The following is a 27,500-nucleotide window of genomic DNA, read 5'->3' as shown; positions in this document are numbered from 1 at the left end:
TACACTGTCCCATCAAACAGTCCCAGGGCAGGTACAGCACGGGGTTAGATACAGAGTAAAGCTCCCTCTACACTGTCCTATCAAACACTCCCAGGGCAGGTACAGGGGGTTAGATACAGAGTAAAGCTCCCTCTACACTGTCCCATCAAACAGTCCCAGGGCAGGTACAGCACGGGGTTAGATACAGAGTAAAGCTCCCTCTACACTGTCCCATCAAACACTCCCAGGGCAGGTACAGCACAGGTGTTAGGTACAGAGTAAGGCTCCCTCTGCACTGTCCCCATCAAACACTTCCAGGGCAGGTACACTGGGTTAGATACAGAGTAAAGCTCCCTCTACACTGTCCTCATCAAACACTCCCAGGGCAGGTACACGGGGTTAGATACAGAGTAAAGCTCCCTCTACACTGTCCCATCAACACTCCCAGGGCAGGCACAGGGGTTAGATACAGAGTAAAGCTCCCTCTACACTGTCCCATCAAACACTCCCAGGGCAGGTACAGGGGGTTAGATACAGAGTAAAGCTCCCTCTACACTGTCCCAGCAAACACTCCCAGGGCAGGTACAGGGGGTTAGATACAGAGTAAAGCTCCCTCTACACTGTCCCAGCAAACACTCCCGGGGCAGGTACAGGGGGTTAGATACAGAGTAAAGCTCCCTCTACACTGTCCCAGCAAACACTCCCAGGGCAGGTACAGGGGGTTAGATACAGAGTAAAGCTCCCTCTACACTGTCCCATCAAACACTCCCAGGGCAGGTACAGCACAGGTGTTAGGTACAGAGTAAGGCTCCCTCTGCACTGTCCCCATCAAACACTTCCAGGGCAGGTACACTGGGTTAGATACAGAGTAAAGCTCCCTCTACACTGTCCCATCAAACACTCCCAGGGCAGGTACACGGGGTTAGATACAGAGTAAAGCTCCCTCTACACTGTCCCATCAAACACTCCCAGGGCAGGTACACCACGGGGTTAGATACAGAGTAAAGCTCCCTCTACACTGTCCCATCAACACTCCCAGGGCAGGCACAGGGGTTAGATACAGAGTAAAGCTCCCTCTACACTGTCCCATCAAACACTCCCAGGGCAGGTACACCACGGGGTTAGATACAGAGTAAAGCTCCCTCTACACTGTCCCATCAACACTCCCAGGGCAGGTGCAGCACGGGGTTAGATACAGAGTAAAGCTCCCTCTACACTGTCCTATCAAACACTCCCAGGGCAGGTAAAGCACAGGGTTAGATACAGAGTAAAGCTCCCTCTACACTGTCCCATCAAACACTCCCAGGGCAGGTACACCACGGGGTTAGATACAGAGTAAAGCTCCCTCTACACTGTCCCATCAAACACTCCCAGGACAGGTACACGGGGTTAGATACAGAGTAAAGCTCCCTCTACACTGTCCCATCAAACACTCCCAGGGCAGGTACACCACGGGGTTAGATACAGAGTAAAGCTCCCTCTACACTGTCCCATCAACACTCCCAGGGCAGGCACAGGGGTTAGATACAGAGTAAAGCTCCCTCTACACTGTCCTATCAAACACTCCCAGGGCAGGTAAAGCACAGGGTTAGATACAGAGTAAAGCTCCCCCTACACTGTCCCATCAAACACTCCCAGGGCAGGTACAGGAGGTTAGATACAGAGTAAAGCTCCCTCTACACTGTCCCATCAAACACTCCCAGGGCAGGTACAGGGGGCTAGATACAGAGTAAAGCTCCCTCTACACTGTCCCATCAAACACTCCCAGGGCAGGTGGCACGGGTGCAGATGGAGGAATAAGTTTCGGATCAGACCCAAAGATGAGCGAAGAGGTTTCGGAATTGAACAGTAGGGGTGGGGCTGGGCCTGACCTCCGACCCCTGACCCCAGATTCGGTCACATCAGCGGACACTGTCGATGAGTGGTCTGTTGCAGTTGGCTGAAGGTGGCCCGGGCTGTCTGTCCCAGCTCGGTCAGGTTGATGTCCGGTAGTGCGGGTAATTCCCCGAGCAGTGACTGTCCATTCTCAGGCCTCCTCCCCACCTTGGCGATGGTGGCTAGCTCAGGGGGCAGTTCTACCCTCCCGCTCACCATTTTCAGCCGCTGCGTGTCCTTCTCGTTCTGCCAGGGGAGAGAGAGAGCGAGAGAGAATTCAGCCAGCATCGTCCACTCTCCCTTCCCCACCGACTCGAGCCCACAATCCAGACCGACACGCCCAGCGCCAACACCCAGGTAACGCCATACTGCGCTGTCGGAGGGGCAGTATTGAGGGAGTGCCTCAGTGTCGGAGGGGCAGTACTGAGGGAGTACCGCACTGTCGGAGGGGCAGTACTGAGGGAGCGCCGCACTGTCGGAGGGGCAGTACTGAGGGAGCGCCGCACTGTCGGAGGGGCAGTACTGAGGGAACGCCGCACTGTCGGAGCTGCCATCTTTCGGATGAGATGTTAAACCGAGGCCCCATCTGCCCCCTCAGGTGGATGTAAAAGATCCCGGGGCCACTATTGAAAGAAGAGCAGGGGGAGTTCTCCCCGGTGTCCTGGGCCCAATATTTATCCCTCAACCAACATCACTAAAACAGATGATCCGGGTCATTATCACATTGCTGTGTGTGGGAGCTTGCTGTGCACACATTGGCTGCCGCGTTTCCCACATTACAACAGTGACCACACTCCAAAAAGTGCTTTGTTGGCTGTAAAGCGTGTGTTCTGTAACACACACACACACCAATACATTTAAATACCAGGCTGCCAAGTGATGGGCAGCTCACCCAACCCCTCGCAGCTCAATCCATGATTAAGGCGCAGAGGAACGAGGGTCCCAGACTCTCTTCCCGCCCTGCGTCAGTGAATCTCAGCTGACTGGGCCTACAGCTGGCCATGGCAGCCTCGGGGTAGGGTCGGGAGGCGGGGACGAGAGACGGCCCCTCCAGTAACGCCCGCAGACAGGCTCAACTGTGCCGCCCCCTGCAGTCGAACAGCTTGCATGTTTGGGCTCGAATATGCAGAATGGCCTCGGAGCTCATACCCCGGGGGTGGGGGTGGGGGGGGGATATCAGGCTGGGCTGGAGGGAGCATTGGGAAGACGGCAAGATAGTCACCAGGCTTGATTGGCAGGGGGCGGTGGCGGCCACAATACCTGGCGTAGTTGGTATTTCTCTCTCAAATGGCTCCTCATGGCAGCTCGCTCCGCTTTCTTCTGGGCAAAGTCCTCATCTCGCTTCTTCCTGACAACAGAAAGCAAACCACGTTCTGAATAAGAACACAAGAAGCAGGAGCAGGAGTCGGCCGTTCGGCCCCTCGAGCCTGCTCCGCCATTCAATGAGATCGCGGCTGATCTTCGACCTCAACTCCACTTTCCTGTACTGTCCCCATATCCCTCGATTCCAAAAAATCTATCGATCTCAGCCTTGAATACACTCAACGACTGAGCCTCCACAGCCCTCTGGGGCAGAGAATTCCAAAGATTCACCACCCTCTGAGTGAAGAAACTCCTCCTCATCTCAGTCCTAAATGGCCGAGCCCTTATCCTGAGACTGTGACCCCCTGGTTCTAGACTCCCCAGCCCGGGGGAAACACCCTCCCTGCATCTACCCTGTCAAGCCCTGTAAGAATGTTGCATGTTTCAATGAGATCACCTCTCATTCTTCTAAACTCTAGAGAATATCGGCCCAGTCTGCTCAATCTCTCCTCACAGCACAATCCCCCCCATCCCAGGAATCAGTCTGGTGAATCTTCGCTGCATTCCCTCAATGGCAAGTATATCCTTCCTTAGGTAAGGAGACCACAATACTCCAGGTGTGGTCTCACCAGGGCCCGATATAATTGCAGTAAGACGTCTTTACTCTTATACTCAAATCCTCCTGTAATAAAGGCCAACATACCATTTGCTTTCCTAATTGTGCACTGTACCCGCATGTAAACTTTCAGTGATTCGTGTACAAGGACACCCAGGTCCCTCTGAACACCAACATTTCCCAATCTCTCACCAGCTAAAAAATATTCTGCCTTCCTGTTGTTCCAAGCAATTCGGATGATGTTGCCAAATAGCCAGTTAACTGTCCCATGTGGGACGGCCACTTTGGGAGAGCTCTTGGTCAGTCGTCAGTAGCACGATGGAACCGCCCCCCCCGCAAATCCCCTGGGAGGACAGATGCACCAACGTTAGCGTCCTCGACCAGGCCAACATCCCCAGCATCGAAGCACTGACCACACTCGACCAGCTCCGCTGGGCAGGGCCACATTGTCCGCATGGCCCCCGACACGAGACTCCCAAAGCAAGCGCTCTACTCGGAACTCCTTCACGGCAAATGGGCCAAAGGTGGGCAGAGGAAACGTTACAAGGGACCACCCTCAAAGCCTCCCTGATAAAGTGCAACATCCCCACCGACACCTGGGAGTCCCTGGCCCAAAGACCAGTCCGCCCTAAGTGGAGGAAGTGCATCCGGGAGGGCGCTGAGCACCTCGAGTCTCGTCGCCGAGAGCGTGCAGAAACCAAGCGCAGGCAGCGGAAGGAGCGTGCGGCAAACCAGTCCCACCCTCCCCTTCCCTCAACCACTGTCTGTCCCACCTGTGACAGGGACTGTGGTTCTTGTATTGGTCTGTTCAGCCACCTAAGGACTCACTTTAAGAGTGGAAGCAAGTCTTCCTCGATTCCGAGAGACTGCCTGTGATGACAATAATGGATCCCCCTCCGTGCACACGGTGAGAGTCAACGCCTGGGGAGGGATGGATGAGACAAACGAGCTCCCCGCGCCCACTTACTTCTCCTCTTCCAGTTCCCGCAGGCGCCTCTGGCAGGCCTTGCGGCTCAGCTTGGCGGGTTGGCCGATTGCCGGCGTTTTGGCGTCCGGCGGCGTGGACACGCAGCACACCCAGCGCCCCGTGGAGTCGCCGAGCACAGTTTTCGCCAGCCAGCTCATCCTGCGCTCCTCGCACGCGACAGGCAGCGGCCTGGGGGTCCAGGAGGGGGTGGGCTGACAGATGCCGATCCCGTCGGAGGAGAGGCACCCAGGCCCGACATGCACAAGTCCGTGGACCTGAGACTGGGGAGAAAGCCATCGTCACTGCCCAGCCAGAGAGATCGGACATCCTGAGCTTCATAAATAACGTAGTAAAATGTCCCAAGGCGCTTCACAGCGGTGTTACAGACAAACAGATAAATGTGACCCCGAGCCACATAAGGAGATATTAGGACAGGTGACCAAAAGCTGGGTCAAAAGTCGGTTTTAAGGAGCATCTTGAAGTAGGAGAGAGAGGCGGAGAGATTTAGGGAGGGAGTTCCAGAGCTTGGGGCCCAGGAGGCTGAAGACACGGCCACCGATGGTGGAGCGATTATAATCAGGGATACTCAGGAGGGCAGAGATCTCGGGGGGTTGTGGGGCTGGAGGAGATTACAGAGATAGGGAGGGGTGTAGGGGCTGGAGGAGGTTACAGAGATAGGGAGGGGTGTAGGGGCTGGAGGAGGTTACAGAGATAGGGAGGGGTGTAGGGGCTGGAGGAGGTTACAGAGATAGGGAGGGGTGTAGGGGCTGGAGGAGGTTACAGAGATAGGGAGGGGTGTAGGGGCTGGAGGAGGTTACAGAGATAGGGAGGGGTGTAGGGGCTGGAGGAGGTTACAGAGATAGGGAGGAGTGTAGAGGCTGGAGGAGGTTACAGAGATAGAGAGGGGTGTAGGGGCTGGAGGAGGTTACAGAGATAGGGAGGGGTGTAGGGGCTGGAGGAGGTTACAGAGATAGAGAGGGGTGTAGGGGCTGGAGGAGGTTACAGAGATAGGGAGTGGTGTAGGGCTGGAGGAGGTTACAGAGGTAGGGAGGGGTGTAGGGGCTGGAGGAGGTTACAGAGATAGGGAGTGGTGTAGGGGCTGGAGGAGTTTACAGAGATAGGGAGGGGTGTAGGGGCTGGAGGAGGTTACAGAGATAAGGAGGGGTGTAGGGGCTGGAGGAGGTTACAGAGATAGGGAGGGGTGTAGGGGCTGGAGGAGGTTACAGAGATAGAGAGGGGTGTAGGGGCTGGAGGAGGTTACAGAGATAGGGAGGGGTGTAGGGACTGGAGGGATTTGAAAACAAGGATGAGAATTTTGAAATTGAGTCATTGCTTAATCGGGAGCCAATGTAGGTCAGCGAGCACAGGGGGCGATGGGTGAGTGGGACTCGGTGTGAGTTAGGGCACGGGGCAGGGAGTGATGGATGAGCAGGACTCAGTGCAAGTCATATTATGGGCTGGATTTTCGGTACTGCTGATTTTGGGGCAGTAAAGTTTGCACCTCAGTCAGCAAAGTTCATCAGCTGGGCCCTGAGTGTGGAGCGGAGTGCGAGGGGAGGTGTTCCCACCTCTCTCAGGGCGCTAGGCCGTCTGAGCATGGGAAAATCCCGTACTAAACAGCCGGCCCGGGAGCGCTCGGTGAGAGGTATGGGGGGAGGGGGAAATGGAAACAGGGAACGCCAAAAACATTCCCAATAAATAACTCACGCCACCTCAACATAAACTGCAAAAAAAAACAAAATTAAAAACGGTCACACTTCCCCGCGGTCGACATTATTTACCTCACTGCAGCCGCTACAGATCGGATTGCTCGCTTTCACAGGCCGTCCCAGCTCAGCGCTCTAGGGAGCGGGCGAGAGCCAAAAACCCAGCCGGTGCCACAACCAGGGACATTGCAAACCAACTCTCCTCTCCCGGGCAGTACTGCTCCACGACCCACCCCCGGTCAAAACCAACCGAACAAAAACCGCCGCTAACAAGACCATCAGAGGACCGAAAATCTAGCCCGTAAGAGTTCAAAAGCGTGGAAGTTATGATGAACCTGTATAAAACATTGGTTCAGCCACAACTGGAGTATTGTGTCCAATTCTGGGCACCACACTGTGGGAAGGATGTGAAGGCCTTAGAGAGGGTGCGGAGGAGATTGACCAGAATGGTTCCAGGGATGAGAGACTTCAGTGACGGGGAGAGACTGGAGGAGCTGGGGTTGTTCTCCTTGGAGCAGAGGAGGTTGAGAGATTTGATCGAGGTGTTCAAAATCACGAGGGGTCTGGACAGAGTAGTTAGAGAGAAACTGTTCCCATTGGCGGAAGGGTGGAGAACCAGAGGGCATGGATTTAAGGCGATTGGCAAAAGGCGACGAGAGGGAAAACGTTTTTCCGCAGCGAGTGGTTAGGATCTGGAATGCGCTGCCTGAGAGGGTGCTGGAGGCAGACTCAATCGTGGCTTTCAAACGGGAGTTGGATAAGTAGCTGCAGGAGAGAGATGTGTCGTGCTACGGGGAAAGGGCGGGGGAGTGGGTCTGGCTGAGGTGCTCCTGCAGAGAGCCGGCACGGGCTCGACTGGCCCAATGGGATCCTCCTGTGCTGTGACCGTTCTCTGATTCTGTGAAGAGCAGGACCTATGGAGTGCGAGCTGCCATTTCATGATCGCAGACTTTAGGGGCTTGAGGGAGGGGGCTGCGGGCGAGATATTGGCAGTTTGTCTCTGGGACAGCAGTTCTAAACCAGCCCAGACTTGGGATTTCAAGTTGCATCCATTCCAGTGAAGCCCCAATGGGGGGTAAGCTAAATGTGGTAAAACTTTTAGCTTTCCCAGTGTAGAGGGAGCTTTACTCTGTATCTAACCCCCTGTACCTGCCCTGGGAGTGTTTGATGGGATAGTGTAGAGGGAGCTTTACCCTGTATCTAACCCCGTGCTGTACCTGCCCTGGGAGTGTTTGATGGGACAGTGTAGAGGGAGCTTTACTCTGTATCTAACCCCCTGTACCTGCCCTGGGAGTGTTTGATGGGACAGTGTAGAGGGAGCTTTACTCTGTATCTAACCCCGTGCTGTACCTGCCCTGGGAGTGTTTGATGGGACAGTGTAGAGGGAGCTTTACTCTGTATCTAACCCCGTGCTGTACCTGCCCTGGGAGTGTTTGATGGGACAGTGTAGAGGGAGCTTTACTTTGTATCTAACCCCCTGTACCTGCCCTGGGAGTGTTTGATGGGACAGTGTAGAGGGAGCTTTACTCTGTATCTAACCCCGTGCTGTACCTGCCTGGGAGTGTTTGATGGGACAATGTAGAGGGAGCTTTACTCTGTATCTAACCCCGTGCTGTACCTGCCTGGGAGTGTTTGATGGGACAGTGTAGAGGGAGCTTTACTCTGTATCTAACCCCGTGCTGTACCTACCCTGGGAGTGTTTGATGGGACAGTGTCGAGGGAGCTTTACTCTGTATTTAACCCGGTGCTGTACCTGCCCTGGGAGTGATTGATGGGACAGTGTAGAGGGAGCTTTACTCTGTATCTAACCCCGTGTTGTACCTGCCCTGGGAGTGTTTGATGGGGACAGTGTAGAGGGAGCTTTACTCTGTATCTAACCCCGTGCTGTACCTGCCCTGGGAGTGTTTGATGTGACAGTGTAGAGGGAGCTTTACTCTGTATCTAACCCCGTGCTGTACCTGCCCTGGGAGTGTTTGATGGGAGAGTGTAGAGGGAGCTTTACTCTGTATCTAACCCTGTGCTGTACCTGCCCTGGGAGTGTTTGATGGAACAGTGTAGAGGGAGCTTTACTCTGTATCTAACCCCGTGCTGTACCTGCCCTGGGAGTGTTTGATGGGACAGTGTAGAGGGAGCTTTACTCTGTATCTAACCTCGTGCTGTACCTGCCCTGGGAGTGTTTGATGGGACAGTGTAGAGGGAGCTTTACTCTGTATCTAACCCCGTGCTGTACCTGCCCTGGGAGTGTTTGATGGGACAGTGTAGAGGGAGCTTTACTCTGTATCTAACCCTGTGCTGTACCTGCCCTGGGAGTGTTTGATGGGACAGTGTAGAGGGTGCTCTGTAATTGCGTTTGATGCTGACACAGGCTGCGTGTATTAGGAAGCACGTATCCATCGTGAACATCCCTGATGAATGAAGATACAGCTTATAGAATTAGTCTGTAAGGCACAAAACAACAAGAACTCGCCAGCCCCACTGTATTTGGTGCAGTGTCTTCTAAATTAATGACACAGCTATGGGCGCCTAAAGAACCCAGTACCGATCTCCAACTGTAACAGCACCCGCCCCTACCATCCCCTACAACTCTCCAACATCTATAGAGAAGGATTTGTACAATGCATCAGCTCACTCACCAACTGACAGCTCTCCGACCCGCGTCTCTGTCCCCAGTCTCCAAACTTCCCCCGAGGACTCTGCAGTTCCCCTCACTGTGTCATTGAGAGCTCCACGGGGCGTCTCTTACACAACCAAAGTTCCAGACAATGGCAGACTGGACCCCAGCAAATCCATTTCAATCCGTTTAGCAAGGATTATGTTCTGCGAGCAGATCTGAACACATACGCCAAGTGACCCAATTATTTTGGCAGTGTCAGCAGTGGATCGATGGGCAGCACCCTCGCCTCGGTGTCAGAAGGTTGTGGGTTTGAGTCCCACTCCAGGGACTTGAGCACGAATTTTAAGAAATAGGAGCAGGAGTCGGCCATTCGGCCCCTCGAGCCTGCTCTGGCATTTAATACGATCATGGCGGATCCGATCATGGACTCAGCTCCACTTCTCTGCCCGCCCCCTTATCCCCTTATCGGTTAAGAAACTGTCTATCTCGGTCTTAAATTTATTCAATGTCCCAGCTTCCACAGCTCTCTAAGGCAGCGAATTCCACAGATTTACAACCCTCAAAGAAATTCATCCTCATCTCAGTTTTAAATGGGCGGCCCCTTATTCTAAGATCATGCCCTCTAGTTCTTGTCTCCCCAATCAGTGGAAACATCTTCTCTGCATCCACCTTGTCGAGCCTCCTCATAATCTTGTTTCGATAAGATCACCTCTCATTCTTCTGAATTCCAGTGAGTAGAGGCCCAACCTACTCAACCTTTCCTCATAAGTTAACCCCCTCATCACCAGAATCGACCGAGTGAACCTTCTCTGAGCTGCCTCCAAAGCAAGTATATCCTTTCGTAAATATAGAAACCAAAACTGCATGCAGTATTCCAGGTGTGGCCTCACCAATACCCTGTATAACTGTAGCAAGACTTCCCTGCTTTTATACTCCATCCCCTTTGCAATAAAGGCCAAGATTCCATTGGCCTTCCTGATAACTTGCTGTACCTGCATACTAACCTTTTGTGTTTCATGCACAAGTACCCCCAGGTCCCGCTGTACTGCAGCACTTTGCAATCTTTCTCCATTTAAATAATAACTTGCTCTTTGATTTTTTTCTGCCAAAGTGCATGACCTCACACTTTCCAACATTATACTCCATCTGCCAAATTTTTGCCCACTCACTTAGCCTATGTCGTTTTGCAGATTTTGTGTGTCCTTCTCACACATTGCTTTTCCTCCCATCTTTGTATCGTCAGCAAACTCAGTCCTTTCATAGAAAATAGGTGCAGGAGCAGGCCATTCGAGCCTGCACCACCATTCAATAAGATCATGGCTGATCATGCAACTTCAGTACCCCATTCCTGCTTTCTCTCCATACCCCTTGATCTTTCAGCCATATCTAACTCCCTTTTGAATATATCTAACAAACTGGCCTCAACAACGTTCTGTGGTAAAGAATTCCACAGGTTCACCACTCTCTGGGTGAAAAAAATTCTCATCTCGGTCCTAAATGGCTTACCCCATTTCCTTAGACTGTGATCCCTGGTTCTGGACTTCCCCAACATCGGGGACATTCTTCCTGCATCTAACCTGTCCAGTCCCGTCAGAATTTTATATGCTTCTATGAGATCCCCTCTCATTCTTCTAAATTCCAGTGAGTATAAGCCTAGCCGTCCATTCCAGTCTTTCTTCATATGTCAGTCCTGCCATCCCGGAAATCAGTCTGGTGAACCTTCTCTGCACTCCCTCAATAGCAAGCACGTCCTTCCTTAGATTAGGAAACCAAAACTGCACACAATACTCAAGGTGTGGTCTCACCAAGGCCCTGTACAACTGCAGTAATACCTCCCTGCTCCTTTATTCAAATCCTCTCGCTATGAAGGCCAGTTACTTTCTTTACTGCCTGCTGTACCTGCATGCCTACCTTCAGTGACTGATGTACCATGACACCCAGGTCTCGTTTCACCGCTCCTTTTACTAATCTGTCACCATTCAGATAATAATCTACCTTCCTGTTTTGCTACCAAAGCGGATAACCTCACATTTATCCACATTATATTGCATCTGCCATGCATTTGCCCACTCACCTAACCTGTCCAAGTCACCCTGCAGCCTCTTAGCATCCTCCTCACAGCTCACACTGCCACCAAGCTTAGTGTCATCTGCAAACTTGGAGATATTACATTCAATTCGTCTAAATCATTAATGTATGTTGTAAATAGCTGGGGTCACAGCACTGAACCTTGCGGCACCCCACTAGTCACTGCTTGCCATTCTGAAAAGGATCCATTTATTCCCACTTTGCTTCCTGTCTGCCAACCAGTTCTCTATCCACGTCAGTATATTACCCCCAATACCATGTGCTTTAATTTTGCACACCATTCTCTTGTGTGGGACCTTGTCAAAAGCCTTTTGAAAATCCAAATACACCACATCCACTGGTTCTCCCTTATCCACTCTACTAGTTACATCCTCAAAAAACTCCAGAAGATTTGTCAAGCATGATTTCCCTTTCATAAATCAGGACCAATCCTGTCACTGCTTTCCAAATGCGCTGCTATTACATCTTTAATAATTGATTCCAACATTTTCCCCGCTACTGATGTCAGGCTAACCGCTCTATAATTTCCTGTTTTCTCTCTCCCTCCTTTTTTAAAAAGTGGGGTTAAATTAGCTACCCTCCAATCCATAGGTTCTGATCCAGAGTCCATGGAATTCTGGAAAATGATCACCAATGCATCTACCATTTCTAGAGCCACTTCCTTAAGTACTCTGGGATGCAGACTATCAGGCCCTGGGGATTTATCGACCTTCAGTCCCATCAGTTTCCCTAACACCATTTCCTGACTAATAAGGATTTCCCTCAGTTCCTCCTTCCTGCTAGACACTCGGTCTCCTTGGATTTTCAGGAGGTTATTCGTGTCTTCCTTAGTAAAGACAGAACCAAAGTATTTGTTCAATTGGTCTGCCATTTCCTTGTTCCCCATTATGAATTCACCCGATTCCGACCGCAATGGGCCTACATTAATCTTCACTAATCCTTTTCTCTTCACATATCTATAGAAGCTTTTGCAGTCAGTTTTTATGTTCCCTGCAAGCTTACTCTCATACTCTATTTTCGCCCTCCTAATTAGACCCTTAGTCCTCCTCTGCTGAATTCTACATTTCTTCCAAGTCATTAATATAGATTGTAAATAGTTGGGTCCCAGCACAGATCCCTGTGGCACCCCACTAGTTACTGATTGCCAACCCGAGAATTTTTCTCTATTTATCCTGACTCTGTTTTCTGTTTGTTAGCCAATCCTCTATCCATGCTAATATATTACCCCCAACCCCGTGAACTTTTATCTTGTGCAGTAACTTTTTATGTGGCACTTTGTCAAATGCCTTCAGAAAATCCAAATACACCACATCCACTGGTTCCCCTTTATCCACCCTGTTCGTTACATCCTCAAAGAATTCCATCAAATTTGTCAAACATGATTTCCCCTTCATAAATCCAAGCTGACTCTGCCTGACCGAATTTTGCTTTTCCAAATGTCCTGCTACTGCTTCTTTAATAATGGATTCTAACATTTTCCCAACCACAGATGTTAGGCTAACTGGTCTATAGTTTCCTGCTTTTTGTCTGCCTACTTTTTTTTTAAAAATAGGGGCGTTACATTTGCAGTTTTCCAATCTGCTGGAACCTCCCCAGAATCCAGGGAATTTTGGTAAATTACAACCAATGCATCCACAATCCCTGCCGCTACTTCTCTTAAGACCCTAGGATGCAAGCCATCAGGTCCAGGGGATTTATCTGCCTTTAGTCCCATTATCTTACTGAGTACCACCTCCTTAGTGATTGTGATAAGTTCCTCCCCCCCTATAGCTCCTTGACTATCCACTGTTGGGATATTGTTAGTGTCCTCTACGGTAAAGACCGATACAAAATATTTGTTCAGAGTTTCTGCTATCTCCATGTTCTCCATTACTAATTCTCTGGTCTCAGCCTCTAAGGGACCAACATTTACTTTAGCCACTCTTTTCCTTTTTATATACCTATAGAAACTCTTCCTATCTGTTTTTATATTTTGTGCAATTTACTTTCATAGTCTATCTTCCCTTAATCATTTTTTTTTAAGTCATTCTTTGCTGGCTTTTTAAAGCTTACCAATCTTCTGTCCTCCCACTAGTTTTGGCCACTCTGTATGCCCTTGTTTTTAAATCGGATACCGTCCTTTATTTCTTTAGTTAGCCACGGATGGCTATCTTTTACACAATTTTCTAGGATGATGCTCTCGTGCAGTGCTGAGGGAGCACCGTACTGTCGGAGGTGCCGTCTTTCAGATGAGACAAACCGAGGTCGCACCATGCCTCTCTCAGGTGGACGTAAAAGATCCCATGGCACTATTTCGAAGAAGAGCAGGGGGAGTTATGCTCGGTGTCCCTCTATCAACATAACAAAAACAGGTGATCTGGGTCATTATCACATTGCTGTCTGCAAATTGGCTGCCGCGTTTCCTACATTACAAGTGATCATCTGTTACTTAGCTCACTGTTTTTGTTATGTTTATGGAGGGATAAATAGTGCCCAGGACACCGGGCTCCCAATAGTGCTATGGGATCTATTACGTCCATCCGAGGAGGGCAGACGGGGCCTCGGTTTAACGTCTCATCCAAAAGACGGCACATCAGACAGTGCGGCGCTCCCTCAGCACTGTCCCTCCGACAGGGTGGCGCTCCCTCAGCACTGCCCCTCCGACAGGGCGGCGCTCCCTCAGCACTGCACTGGGAGTGTCAGCCTAGATTTGTGCTCAAGTCTCTGGAGTGTGACTCGAACCCACAGCACTCTGACTCAGAGGCGAGAGTGCTGCCCACTGAGCCACAGCTGACACCAGCATGGTATTAGAGATTCTCCACTTTTACGCATCTCAGAAATTCAACCAACATCACACAAACAGAAGATCTGGGTCATTACCACATTGCTGTGTGTGGGAGCTTGCTGTGCGCAAATTGAGCTGCTGCGTTTCCCACATTATGACAGTGACCACACTCCAAAAGTACTTCATTGGCTGTAAAGCGCTTTGCGACATCCGGTGGTCGTGAAAGGTGCTATAAGAGACGCAGGTCTTCTAAGTTATCTCTCCTTCCCACTTATCTCCGCCCAGCGGTTTGGGAGATCGGTTCGCGATCCCCGACCCGTGGGGTTCACGCTCCTGGTGAGAGCACCCCGCAACTCTTCGCCCTCCCCTCCCCAGGCTACCCCCACAGCAGGCAGACATAACCAAACACGGTCCCCAGGAACGCCTGGAGACCCCCACAGCAGGCAGACATAACCAAACACGGTCCCCAGGAACGCCTGAAGACCCCCACAGCAGGCAGACATGACCAAACACGGTCCCCAGGAACGCCTGGAGACCCCCACAGCAGGCAGACATAACCAAACACGGTCCCCAGGAACGCCTGGAGACCCCCACAGCAGGCAGACATAACCAAACACGGTCCCCAGGAACGCCTGGAGACCCCCACAGCAGATGCACGGCGCTTCGGTTTATTAGACAATACAAAGCTTTTATTATAAAAACACTGATGGCAAAGCAGATATCAGATCAACCTCTTTGAAACCATCACAAAAAGTGCCCGGCCTTTCCCTGTAACAACCTCCCGAGTCCAGTAATCTACAGAACACAGCTGCTGAATTCTTGTAAACATGTGTGTGACGGGGGTGGGGGGGGGGGAACACAGTAAGAGTCACACTCCAGAGCGTACGGTCATGGAGCATCTCAAAGTAAACCAGCACAAGACTCCCATTTACATATTATTTACAGTAGGACTGGCGTGGTGCGTGTGGTGGGAAGGGGGGGGGGGGCCCAGGACCGGCAGGGGTACAAGCATCCCCTCCACAGCTCAACCATTTCCACGGGGGACAAACAGAGGGAGGGGGCAGGGTGCGGGACAATATCGTTTCAATTTAACGGCGAGTTCCTGCTAGAGTCACGCCAATGAGCGGAGAAGAGTATAAAATGTCAGCCTCGTGGAAGTGGGGAAGGCCTTGGCTTGTCGAGCTATCGCCTGTGGTAGAAGGAATGATACCAAATATGGCGTACGCACACATATATATATATATATATACACACACACACACACCAGGTTGATTGTAAAGGCATCCAAAGTCATGTCAGTCGTGGTTAAGCGGCAGTTTTTTCTCATTCGAGACGTTCAAATGACGCAGTGTGTTTCCTCCAATCTTTCTCTCTCACGTTCTCTCTCTCCACGGGCTGTCCAGCTCTGGCGCTTTGGTCCACAGACACCCCCTCCCCCCCCCCCCGTGTACGTACGCACACACAGAGAGAGAGAGAGAGAGAGGGGCCAGCCCAACGAGCGAGCCGAGGTTCAGCCTTAACAGCTTTTTTTTTTATAAACATGTCTCAAAAATTCTTTATTTTAGTCAGCAGACGCCTCCCAGAGCGACGGACGGCCTGGATCGTCGCGGAAACCGCTCGGCTCAGCGGGGAGGGAGAGAGATTCTGTTCGGAGGTCAGTGGGCCCGGGGCGGGGGTGGGGGAGGGGCCTTTTCGCGGGCGGAAGGAATAAGTTAGGCCAAACAAAATAAAGGTTCTTCTCTCTTCCCCTCACCCCCCAAGGTCCCGGGCCCGGCTTCATGTCATCTGCTGATGTCGCGGTTAGAGTCCCAGGGCTTGGAGTTTTTCGCTTCGGGCTTGAGCGAGTCGAAGTAGGGGTGCCGCAACGAGTCAGCGAGGGTGATGCGCTTGGTGGGCTCATACTCCAACATCCGCTCGATCAGGTCGAACAGCTGGCAGTGCTCCTCGCTCTCGGCAATCATGTATCGCTAAACAAGGGCACAAAGACACAGGCCGTTAACTCACTCGCACAATCCCTCGGAAACATCCCCGCGTTCTCCCTATCCCTCGCTGCACCGCCCCATCCTCATCGCCTCTCCCACCATCCACAACCCCCAAGTCAGGGGTGTGATGGAACACTCCCCACTTGCCTGGATGAGTTGCGGCTCCAACAACACTCGAGAAGCTCGACACCATCCAGGACAAAGCAGCCCCGCTCGATCGACACGTTACCCACCACCTTCAACACTCACTCCCTCCACCACCGGCACACCGTGGCTGCAGTGTGCACCGTCTACAAGATGCACCGCGGCAACTCGCCAAGGCTTCTTCGGCAGCACCTCCCAAACCCGCGACCTCTACCCGCCGAGAAGGACAAGGGCAGCAGGCGCCTGGGAACACCACCACCTCCACGTTCCCCTCCCAGTCACACACCATCCCCACTTGGGAATATATCGGCCGTTCCTTCATCGTCGCTGGGTCACAATCCTGGAACTCCCTCCCTAACAGCACTGTGGGAGCACCTTCACCACACGGACTGCAGCGGTTCAAGAAGGCGGCTCACCACATCTCAAGGGGCAATTAGGGACGGGCAATAAATGCCAGCCTTGCCAGCGATGCCCACATCCCAGGAACGAATAATTTAAAAAAATGGCAGCAGTCATTGAGGCATCGAACAGGAGTTCACCAACCCCAACCCAGACCATTTAACGGGAGGTTACGATCCACAACTCCCCGCCGAATCAGAGAAAAAACCCTGCCAACTGTCTGGGCCACCATTGCAAAAGTCAGAATGAACTGGACTTCTCGCCCCTGGAGTTGAGAAGATTGAAGGATGCTCGAATGGAGGGCTTGAACATGATAAAAGGGGATTATCTAGGGTAGCTACAGACTGTCTCTGTCCTGTGATGGGGAAATCCAGAACATGGGGTCACAATCGGTAGCGAGGCTGCTCACGATTTAAATCTAGAAGCACCTTCCTCACACAAGGGTCGTGGTATTCTATAATTCTCCCCCCCACCAAAATCCCGGGGACTCTGGGCCAATAGCAGAGCGGCAGATTTTGAACCAGACAGGAGTATCGCAAGATGTGGATCAAATGTGGGTAACTGGAGTCGAGGTACGGATCAGCTAGGGGGCAGGCCCGAGGGGCTGAACACCATTCTCCGTGCATTTATATAGTGTCCACAGGAGCGGGCACAGACAAAATTGGACACCGAGCCACAGGAGGAGACATTGGGACAGTTGACCAAAAGCTGGGAGGTTTATCGAAGCGTCTTAATAGGGAGAGTAGAGGAAAGGTTTAGGGAGGGAATTTAGGGCCCAGGCAGCTGAAGAGGCCAGAATTGGAGGAGCGCAGAGATCTTGGAGGACTATGGGAGGTAACAGAGATAGGGAGGGGCAAACGGTGGAGGATTTGAGCTGAAGCATTGCCTGACCGGGGAGCCAGCGTAGGTCAGCTACGTCACGAGTGAGCGGGACTCGGTGCGAGTTAGGACGCGGGGCGGATGAGCTGAAGTTCGCAGAGGGTGGAAGCTGGGGGGGGGGCGGCCAGGAGTGCGTTGGGAGTCTGGGGGCAACAAGAGCTCGGAGGAGGGCTTCAGCAGTGGAGGGGCGGACACGGGCGATGTTACGGAGGTGGAAGAGGGCGGTATGAGGAGGAAGGCCCAAGTCACAGAGCGAACAAGCAGAGTGGCCTTACTTTTAATGGTTTGCAGTTATCTCTTACATATCTTCCCGCAGAACTGTTTTCATCCCAATCCAAGCGGCCATGATAGAAATACTTCTGTTTTCTGTTAAAATAACAATGCACATTTTAATTGGACAAAGTGAGACAACTCTCAAACAGCCTTTGTTACAGGTATATACCACAGGAACCATTCCCCTCCGATACAGGAACCCCCCCCTCCCCTCCAATACAGGAACCCCCCCCCTCCCCTCCAATACAGGAACCCCCCCCCCCCCTCCAATACAGGAACCCCCCCCCCCTCTCCGATACAGGAACCCCCCCCCTCCCCTCCGATACAGGAACCCCCTCTCCCTCCCCCTCCCCTCCGATACAGGGAACCCCCTCCCCTCCCCTCCGATACAGGAACCCCCTCTCCCTCCCCCTCCCCTCCGATACAGGGAACCCCCTCCCCTCCCCTCCGATACAGGAACCCCCTCCCCCTCCCCTCCGATACAGGCCCCCCCCTCCGATACAGCCCCCCCCCCTCCCCTCCGATACAGGCCCCCCCCCTTCCCCTCCGATACAGGAACCCCCTCTCCCTCCCCCTCCCCTCCGATACAGGCCCCCCCCTTCCCCTCCGATACAGGAACTCCCTCTCCCTCCCCTCCGATACAGGAACCCCTCCCCCTCCGATACAGGAACCCCCTTTCCCTCCCCCTCCCCTCCGATACAGGGAACCCCCCTCCCCTCCCCTCCGATACAGGAACCCCCCCCCTCCCCTCCGATACAGGCCCCCCCCAACCCCGATACAGGAAACCCCTCTCCCTCCTCCTCCCCCTCCCCTCCAATACAGGAACCCCCCCCTCCCCTCCGATATAGGCCCCCCCTCCCCTCCAATACAGGAACCCCCCCTCCCCTCCGATATAGGCCCCCCCCCTCCCCTCCGATACAGGAACCCCCTCTCCCTCCCCTCCGATACAGGAACCCCCTCCCCTCGTCTCCGACACAGGCCCCCCCCCCCGATATAGGGAACCCCCGCCCCTCGTCTCCGATACAGGAACCCCCCCCCCCCCTCCGATATAGGCCCCCCCTCCCCTCCAAGACAGGAACCCCCCCCCCTTCCAATACAGGCCCCCCCCCCTCCCCTCCAATACAGGAACCCCCCCCTCCCCTCCGATATAGGCCCCCTCCCCTCCCCTCAAATACAGGAACCCCCCCTCCCCTCCGATATAGGCCCCCCCCTCCCCTCCAATACAGGAACCCCCCCCTCCCCTCCGATATAGGCCCCCCCCTCCCCTCCAATACAGGCCCCCCCCCTCCCCTCCGACACAGGCCCCCCCCCCCGGATATAGGGAACCCCTTCCCATCGTCTCCGATACAGGAACCCCCCCCTCCCCTCCTATACAGGGAACCCCCTCCCCCTCCCCTCCTATACAGGAACCCCCTCCCCTCGTCTCCGATACAGGAACACCCCCCCCCCGATACAGGAACCCCCCCAACTCCCCCCCGATACAGGGAACCCCCTCCCCCTCCCCTCCGATACAGGGAACCTCCTCCCCCTCCCCTCCTATACAGGGAACCCCCTCCCCCTCCCCTCCGATACAGGGAACCTCCTCCCCCTCCCCTCCTATACAGGGAACCCCCTCCCCCTCCCCTCCGATACAGGGAACCTCCTCCCCCTCCCCTCCTATACAGGGAACCCCCTCCCCTCCTATACAGGGAACCCCCTCCCCCTCCCCTCCGATACAGGGAACCTCCTCCCCCTCCCCTCCTATACAGGGAACCCCCTCCCCTCCGATACAGGGAACCCCCTCCCCCTCCCCTCCGATACAGGGAACCTCCTCCCCCTCCCCTCCTATACAGGGAACCCCCTCCCCTCCGATACAGGGAACCCCCTCCCCCTCCCCTCCTATACAGGGAACCCCCTCCCCTCCGATACAGGGAACCCCCTCCCCCTCCCCTCCGATACAGGGAACCCCCTCCCCCTCCCCTCCGATACAGGGAACCTCCTCCCCCTCCCCTCCTATACAGGGAACCCCCTCCCCTCCTATACAGGGAACCCCCTCCCCCCTCCCCTCCGATACAGGGAACCTCCTCCCCCTCCCCTCCTATACAGGGAACCCCCTCCCCTCCGATACAGGGAACCCCCTCCCCCTCCCCTCCGATACAGGGAACCTCCTCCCCCTCCCTCCTATACAGGGAACCCCCTCCCCTCCGATACAGGGAACCCCCTCCCCCTCCCCTCCTATACAGGGAACCCCCTCCCCTCCGATACAGGGAACCCCCGCCCCCTCCCCTCCGATACAGGGAACCCCCTCCCCCTCCCCTCCGATACAGGGAACCCCCTCCCCTCCGATACAGGGAACACCCTCCCCCTCCCCTCCGATACAGGGAACCCCTTCCCCCTCCCCTCCGATACAGGAACCCCTCCCCCTCCGATACAGGAACCCCCCCCCCCCCCCCCGACACAGGCATCGTGCACTAAGGCGGCGCTGCACTTTTGCAGTGAATGCGACAGTTTTTGCCGAAAGCCTGCACCCTCACTGTGCTGATCCTACTTAGGTCAGTAATCACAGCCCCTCCCCCCTCCCCCCCCCCCCCCACACACACACACACACACACACTCCAGCCTGCCACACAGCCGCCTCTCACCTGGTCTTTCTGATCATCCGCGTTGGGATCGGACCAAGGATTCTCTCCATCATGGCCAAATGCTCGCGATTGTCATGTGTCTACAAAGAACAGATGCAGAGGTTACATCTCTCCCCAAGGGCCCTGGATCATTTCCCCCCCTCCCTCCCGAACCAAGCCCCGTTGTAGCCCCAGCCAACGCAGATAAACCAGGAATCCAACCATCCGCAGGGTGTCTCAGACCCGCACCGGGCTGGGGGATTATATCAGATAGCTCACAGCAAAGTGTCAGCCTGTGGCTCAGTGAGTAACACACCCGCCTCAGAGTCAGAAGGTTGTGGGTTCGAGTTACACTCCAAGGGCTTGAGCACAAAAGGCTGCCACTCCCAGTGCAGTACTGAGGGAGCGCCGCACTGTCAGAGGGGCGGTACTGAGGGAGCGCCGCACTGTCGGAGGGGCGGTACTGAGGGAGCGCCGCACTGTCGGAGGGGCAGTACTGAGGGAGCCCCGCACTGTCGGAGGGGCAGTACTGAGGGAGCGCCGCACTGTCGGAGGGGCAGTACTGAGGGAGCGCCGCACTGTCAGAGGGGCAGTACTGAGGGAGCGCCGCACTGTCAGAGGGGCAGTACTGAGGGAGCCCCGCACTGTCAGAGGGGCAGTACTGAGGGAGCGCCGCACTGTCAGAGGGGCAGTACTGAGGGAGCGCCGCACTGTCAGAGGGGCGGTACTGAGGGAGCGCCGCACTGTCGGAGGGGCGGTACTGAGGGAGCGCCGCACTGTCGGAGGGGCGGTACTGAGGGAGCCCCGCACTGTCGGAGGGGCGGTACTGAGGGAGCCCCGCACTGTCGGAGGGGCGGTACTGAGGGAGCGCCGCACTGTCGGAGGAGCAGTACTGAGGGAGCGCCGCACTGTCAGAGGGGCAGTACTGAGGGAGCGCCGCACTGTCAGAGGGGCAGTACTGAGGGAGTGCTGCACTGTCGGAGGGGCAGTACTGAGGGAGCGTCGTACTGTCGGAGGGGCAGTACTGAGGGATTGCCTTTGAGACGTCTGGTGATCATGAAAGGCGCTATATAAATGCAAGTCTGTCACAGCAACATAAACCGGTTTCCCCGGACCCTATTTATCGGGACAGCACCTCAAGAACCGCGATGACAGATTCCGCCGTCGGTAAAACCACACACGCAGCCGGTTCCACGTTCTGAGTGGGGCTCAATGCAGCACAAGCCTACCTGGAAAAGCGTAAAGCCGAGGTAATATTCGAAAATGATACAGCCGATGCTCCACACATCACACGGCTGGGACCACCCAAGCTCTGCAGGAGGAGGAACATTCGTTAGAGGCAGCCCGAGAGAAATGGCAGCTCATGTTGTTAAACAACCTGTCCCATTCATTTGCCTCCCCTGAACCACATCCCAACCATTCACTGCTCTTCAGAACCACCAAGTCATCTGCTCCCAGGCCTTTAAGGTCGTGGGAGCAAATTACATTTCACATACACGACCATAGGAATCAGGAGTCGGCCATTCGGCCCCTCGAGCCTGCTCCGCCATTCAATGAGATCACAGCTGATCTTCGACCTCAACTCCACTTTCCCGCCCTGTCTCCATATCCCTCCATTCCAAAAATCTATCCATCTCGCCCTTGAATACACTCAACGACTGAGCCTCCACAGCCCTCTGGGGCAGAGAATCCCAAAGATTCACCCCCCTCTGAGTGAAGAAATTCCTCATTGTAATGTATGCCCCTGTGAGTAAGCTCACTAGTTTGTAGAGCTGTTGAGTTGGGCGGGGCTTAGCCAGTCATGTGATGTTCGCAAGACTCAATAAAACCCCAGCCAGTTGGGTTCGGGGGATCCACGATGGGGCAGGTGGTTGTGAGCCTGGTGGATGAACCGGTAATGTGTAGCGTGATTGTTAAACCTTTGCTCATAAACCAACTGGTTCTTAATAGCGATGTGCTGCTATGAATTCTTAAGCAAAGAACCCAAGAAGCAAACAGATTACACTCATCTCATGGCCGACCCCTTATCCTGAGACTATGCCCCTGGTTCTAGACTCCCCAGCCCGGGGGCAAACAACCTCTCAGCATCTACCCTGTCAATCCCCCTCAGAATCTTATATAGTTAGGGGAACAGACAGGCGTTTCTGCAGATAGACGTGACTCCCGAATGGTTTTGTGCCTCCCTGGTGCCAGTGTCAAGGATGTCACAGAGCGGATGCAGGGCATCCTGGGGGCGTGGGGGGGCGGAGAGGATAAACAGCTCGAGGTCGTGATCCATATCGGAACCAACAACATAGGTAAAAAGAGGGATGAGGTCCTACAGAAGAATTCAGGGAGCTAGGAAGAAGGGTAGGACCTGAAAGGTAGTAATCTCCGGGTTACTCCCGGTGCCACGTGCTGATGAGTATAAGAATAGAAGAATAGAGAGGATGAACACGTGGCTGGAAAGCTGGTGTAGGAGGGAGGGCGTTAAATTCTTGAGGCATTGGGACCACTTCTGGGGGAGATGGGACCTGTACAAACCGGACGGATTGCACCTCAACAGCAATATCCTCACGGGGAGTTTTGCTAGTGCTGTTGGGGAGAGTTTAAACTAGCTTGGCAGGGGAATGGGAACCTGAGAACGAATTCAAAAGGGAAGAAAGTAAAGCAGACATTGGATAGCAAGAATCTAGAAAGTGAATCTGTAAGACAGAGGAAACAGGGCTTAGTAAGTAGTAAACAAGGAGGTCTTCCTGTGCTGAATGGTATATACTTTAATGCAAGGAGTATAGCAAATAAGGCGGATGAGCTAAGAGCACAGGTAGACACTGGGGAGTATGACATTATAGACATTACAGAAACATGGCTGAAAGAGGGCCAGGTTTGGCAGATCAATATTCCTGGCTACAGGATTTTTAGACAAGATAGACAGGGGGGTTAAAAAGGGGGGGGGGGGGGGGGGGTGCAGTACTGATTAAAGAAACTAGGAGGATGATATGTTAGAGGGATCATCAAATGAGGCTATATGGGTCGAACTGATAAATAAAAAAGGGGCGATCACACTGCTGGGCGTGTATTCTAGAGCCCCAAACAGGGGGAGGGAGATAGAGGAGCAAAATGCAGGCAAATTGCTGTGAAGTCCAAAAACCATAGGGTAGTAATAGTAGGGGATTTTAACTATCCAAATATTGATTGGGACAAATATAGTGTGAAGGGTATAGAGGGTGCGGAATTCTTGAAATGCATTCAAGAGAACATTTTTAGTCAGTATGTAGCAAGCCCAACACAAGTGGGGGCGGTCTTGGATTTAGTTTTGGGGAATGAAGCTGGGTAGGTTGAAGGGGTATTAGTGGGAGAGCACTTAGGTGCCAGATTCAAGTTGGTTGTGGATAAGGACAAGAATAGGTCTGGAATAAAAGTTCCGAATTGGGAAAAAGCTAATTTTGCTAAGTTTGGCCATAGTGGACTAGAAACAGCTCCTTGTGGGTAAATCGGTGTCGGAACAGTGGGAGGTGTTCAAGGAGGAGATCCGGAAGGCTCAGGCCAAACATGTGCCCTTAAAGAAAAAGGCTGGGAAAAATAATTCTAGAGCCCCCTGAATGTCTGGGGACTTACAGGGGAGGATTAAGAAAAAAAGGGACGTTTATGTTACATATCAACGGCTAAATACTATAGAATCTTTAGAGGAATATAGAAAGTTAAGAGTCAAAATGAAAAAGGATATTAAGAATGCTAAGAGAGAGCATGAGAAATTCTTGGTCGGTAAAATTAAGGAAAACCCTAAGATGTTCTATAAATATATTAAGAGTAAGAGGGTAACTAAAGAAAGGGTAGGGCCTATTAGAGACCATGAGGGTTCTTAACAAATACTTTGCATCTGCTTTCACAAAAAAAAGGGGCAATGCAGATACTGCTATCAAGGAGGAGTGTGATATTCTGGATGAAATTAATATAGTGAGAGGGGCGGTATTAAGGGGTTTAGCAGCTTTGAAAGTAGCTAAGTTCCCAGGCCCGGATGAAATGCATTGCAGACTGTTGAGCGAAGTAAAAGAGGAAATAGCAGAGGCCTTGACCATCATTTTCCAGTCCTCTTTGGATCTGGGCATGATGCGGGAGGATTGGAGGACTGCTCATGTAGTACCCTGGTTTAAGAAGGGAGAAAGGGACAGGCCGAGTAATTACAGGCCTGTCAGCCTAATGTCAGTGGTGGGAAAATTATTGGAAAAAATCCTGAAAGGCAGGTTAAATCTGCATTTGGAAAGGCAAGGATTAATTAGGGACAGTCAGCACGGATTTGTTAAGGGAAGATCGTGTCTGACTAATCTGATTGAATTTTTTGAGGAGATAACCAAGGGGGTCGATGAGGATAGTGCGTACGATGTAGTGTATATGGATTTTAGCAAGGCTTTTGATAAGGTCCCACATGGTAGACTGGTCATGAAGGTTAAAGCCCATGGGATACAGGGCAAAGTGGCAAGTTGGATACAAACTTGGCTTGGAGGTAGGAAGCAAAGGGTAATGGTTGATGGATGTTTTTGTGACTGGAAGGATGTTTCCAGTGGAGTTCCGCAGGGCTCAGTACTGGGTCCCTTGCTTTTTGTGGTATATATCAAAGATTTAGATTTGAATATAGGGAGTATGATTAAGAAGTTTGCAGACGACACTAAAATTGGTTGTGTGGTTGATAATGGAGAGGAAAGTCATGGGCTGCAGGAGGATATCAATCTACTGGTCAGGTGGGCAGAGCAGTGGCAAATGGAATTTAATTCAGGGAAGTGTGAGGTGATGCACTTTGGGAGGGCAATAAGGAAAGGGTATACACATTAAGCGGTAGGCCACTTAATAGCGTAGATGAACAAAGGGACCTTGGAGTGCTTTTCCACAGATACCTGAAAGTAGCAGGCCAGGTGATAAGGTGGTTAAGAAGGGACACGGAATGCTTGCCATTATTGGTCAAGGCATAGAATAGAAGAGCAGGGAGGTTATGCTTAAATTGTATCATACTTTAGTTAGGCCACAGCTGGAGTACTGTGAGCAGTTCTGGTCGCCGTATTATAGGAAGGACGTGATTGCACTCGAGAGGGTGCAGAGGAGATTTACTAGGATGCTTCCTGGAATGGAGAATCTTTAGTTATGAGAACAGATTGGATAGGCTGGGTTTGTTCTCAATGGAACACAGAGGAGCTGGAGAGGAGACCTCATTGAGGTGTACAAAATATTGAGGGGCCTGGACATAGTGGATAGTAAGGGTCTATTTCCATTGGTGGATGGGTCTATTACGAGGGGGGCATAGGTTTAAGGTGGTTGGTGGAAGGTTTAGAGGGGATTTGAGGGGGGGCTTCTTTACACGGAGGGTTGTGGGGATCTGGAACTCGCTGCCTGGAAGAGTGGTGGATGCAAAAACCCTCACCACTTTTAAGGGATGGTTGGATGGGCACTTAAAGTGCAGTAACCTGCAGGGTTATGGACCTAGAGCTGGTAATTGGGATTAGACTGGGACGACCTTTTGTTGGACGGTGCAGATATAATGATAAGTACGGCAGGGAATGGAATACAATACGGCCAGGGTGATCTCCTGGACTAGTGTCGATCGCCTGGATGGGTTGGAGGAATGTTCCCAGATTTTTTTCTCCCTAAATTGGCCTGGGTTTTTAATCTGGTTTTTGCCTCTCCCAGGAGATCACATGGCTCCGGTTGGGGTGGAGTGTAGAATGTTTTAGTATAAGGGGTGTCGCAGTTGTGTGAAGCGGACACGATGGGCCGAAATGGCCTCCTTCTGCGCTGTAAATTTCTATGTTTCAATAAGAGTTGGACTAATGAGAGGGTGTCAGCTGTGGCTCAGTGGGCAGCACTCTCACCTCAGAGTCAGAAGGTCGTGGGTTCAAATCCCACTCCAGGGACTTGAGCACAAAAATCTTGGCCGACACTCCAGCAGTACTGAGCGCCGCAATGTCGGAGGGGCCGTCTTTCGGATGAGACGTTAAACCGAGGCCCCGTCTGCTCTCTCGGGTGGACGTAAAAGATCACAGGCACTATTTCAAAGAAGAGTAGGGGAGTTGTGTCCTGGGGCCAATATTTATCCCTCAATCAACATCACAAACAGATTATCTGGTTGGAGATGACCTCATTGCTGTTTGTGGGAGCTTGCTGTGCGCAAATTGGCTGCCGCGTTTCCCACATTATAGCAGTGACTGCACTCCTAAAGTACATCATTGGCTGTAAAGCGCTTTAAGACGTTGTGAAAGGAACTATATAAATGCAAGCCTTTCTTTCTAATATATATGCAATGGCCAGCCCACGTTAAAAAAATCCACGCACAGGCATCTTCACCCTTCAGGATGTAGTTCGGGATCTGGAATATTAGGTCCTTCATTCAAACACCTGTGAACTCGTCTCTTTTTGGCGTGGAAGCAAGGGAGTGCCGATGACGATGATGACAATACCTACCTAATATGACTTCTGGTGCCCGATAGTGTCTTGTGGAGACTATCGTGCTGTGATGCTCGTGGTCAAAGGTGGCACTGCCAAAGTCCACGACCCTGGTCGCTGTGTTTTTAACCACCCGCTCTTCCCGCTTCTAGAGGCAGAGAGAGGGAGAGAAATCAGCCGCTTCTAATCTCGTCACTCGGCCAACATGCTTCGGAGATAATGCAACGCGACACACAAGGGAGGAGACGACTGGTTGGAGTCCCAGTGCTCGCGGGGGACACACACACATACCTTTTCCACATTACACACAACTTCATAGTCGGAATTTACAAAAAGAATGTTCTCGGGCTTTAAGTCGGTGTGAGTGAGCTTGTTGTCATGTAAAACTAGTAAAGGGATAAAGAGAAACATTAGGCAACGGCACAGGCCACCGGCTAACAATTAGGCGACGGACGGACAACTAAAACTATCTGTAACAAGCGGTTACTGCAGGGTACGAGTTAACTCTATCTGCCAACCCACTGCGGTGATATTGTCCTTGATTATGCGCCAGACACAGCGACGGTGAATGACAATGATACTCACAGTTAACCGCATGGCAGGTCTGAAAGGCCATGTGTCTGACTTGGTGAATAGGATACGGAGAATAATTGTTATCCTTCAGGAAATCAAACGTGCTCTGGCCCAGTAATTCGAAGGATATACATATATGGCCGTGGTAATCGAACCAGTCAAACATCTGTACACATTGACTGGAAGGGAGGAGAGAGAGAGAGAGAGCGGGTTTTAGACACACGATGCACCGAGACTGCCTGACCGTTCCACACCCCCACAACGGTCCGCGACAGTTTCCCTGAAGCAGCACAGGATTTCTCATTCCCCCCTCCGACTACAGCGTCTC

At 52.6% G+C, this 27,500-nt stretch overlaps 2 protein-coding genes across 2 annotated transcripts in view; both read right to left on the bottom strand.

The window, feature by feature from the left end:
• Window positions 1-1,875: 1,875 nt before the first annotated feature.
• LOC139240089 (complexin-3-like) lies at window positions 1,876-4,897 on the bottom strand. The gene is made up of 3 exons (XM_070868465.1): window positions 4,740-4,897; window positions 3,115-3,202; window positions 1,876-2,100 (listed from the first exon to the last, which is right to left on the bottom strand). The coding sequence occupies exons 1-3, from the start codon at window positions 4,895-4,897 to the stop codon at window positions 1,876-1,878; spliced, it is 471 nt and encodes a 156-aa protein (XP_070724566.1).
• Window positions 4,898-14,578: 9,681 nt separating this feature from the next.
• Window positions 14,579-27,500, bottom strand: part of LOC139240165 (dual specificity protein kinase CLK2-like) — a 32,383-nt gene continuing 19,461 nt past the window's right edge. Inside the window, exons 7-13 of the mRNA XM_070868572.1 lie at window positions 27,185-27,351; window positions 26,891-26,985; window positions 26,618-26,747; window positions 21,418-21,500; window positions 20,210-20,289; window positions 17,591-17,681; window positions 14,579-15,878 (exon numbers count right to left, since the gene is read on the bottom strand). Of these exons, the coding sequence (XP_070724673.1) occupies window positions 15,693-15,878; window positions 17,591-17,681; window positions 20,210-20,289; window positions 21,418-21,500; window positions 26,618-26,747; window positions 26,891-26,985; window positions 27,185-27,351 (832 nt within the window). The 3' untranslated portion in view covers window positions 14,579-15,692. The remainder of the gene's footprint in view (window positions 15,879-17,590; window positions 17,682-20,209; window positions 20,290-21,417; window positions 21,501-26,617; window positions 26,748-26,890; window positions 26,986-27,184; window positions 27,352-27,500) is intronic.

The sequence above is a fragment of the Pristiophorus japonicus genome, chromosome 30, assembly GCF_044704955.1.
Source record: "Pristiophorus japonicus isolate sPriJap1 chromosome 30, sPriJap1.hap1, whole genome shotgun sequence".
NCBI lineage: Eukaryota > Metazoa > Chordata > Chondrichthyes > Pristiophoridae > Pristiophorus > Pristiophorus japonicus.
This window is presented reverse-complemented; position numbering and strand designations above follow the sequence as displayed.

Coding starts and splice junctions, on each gene's coding strand:
- LOC139240089 (XM_070868465.1), bottom strand. CDS start 4,897: ATGAGCTGGCTGGCGAAAACTGTGCTCGGCGACTCCACGGGGCGCTGG. Junction 3,203..4,739: donor CGGGAACTGGAAGAGGAGAA/GTAAGTGGGCGC, acceptor TTCTGTTGTCAG/GAAGAAGCGAGATGAGGACT. Junction 2,101..3,114: donor AGAAATACCAACTACGCCAG/GTATTGTGGCCG, acceptor CTCCCCTGGCAG/AACGAGAAGGACACGCAGCG.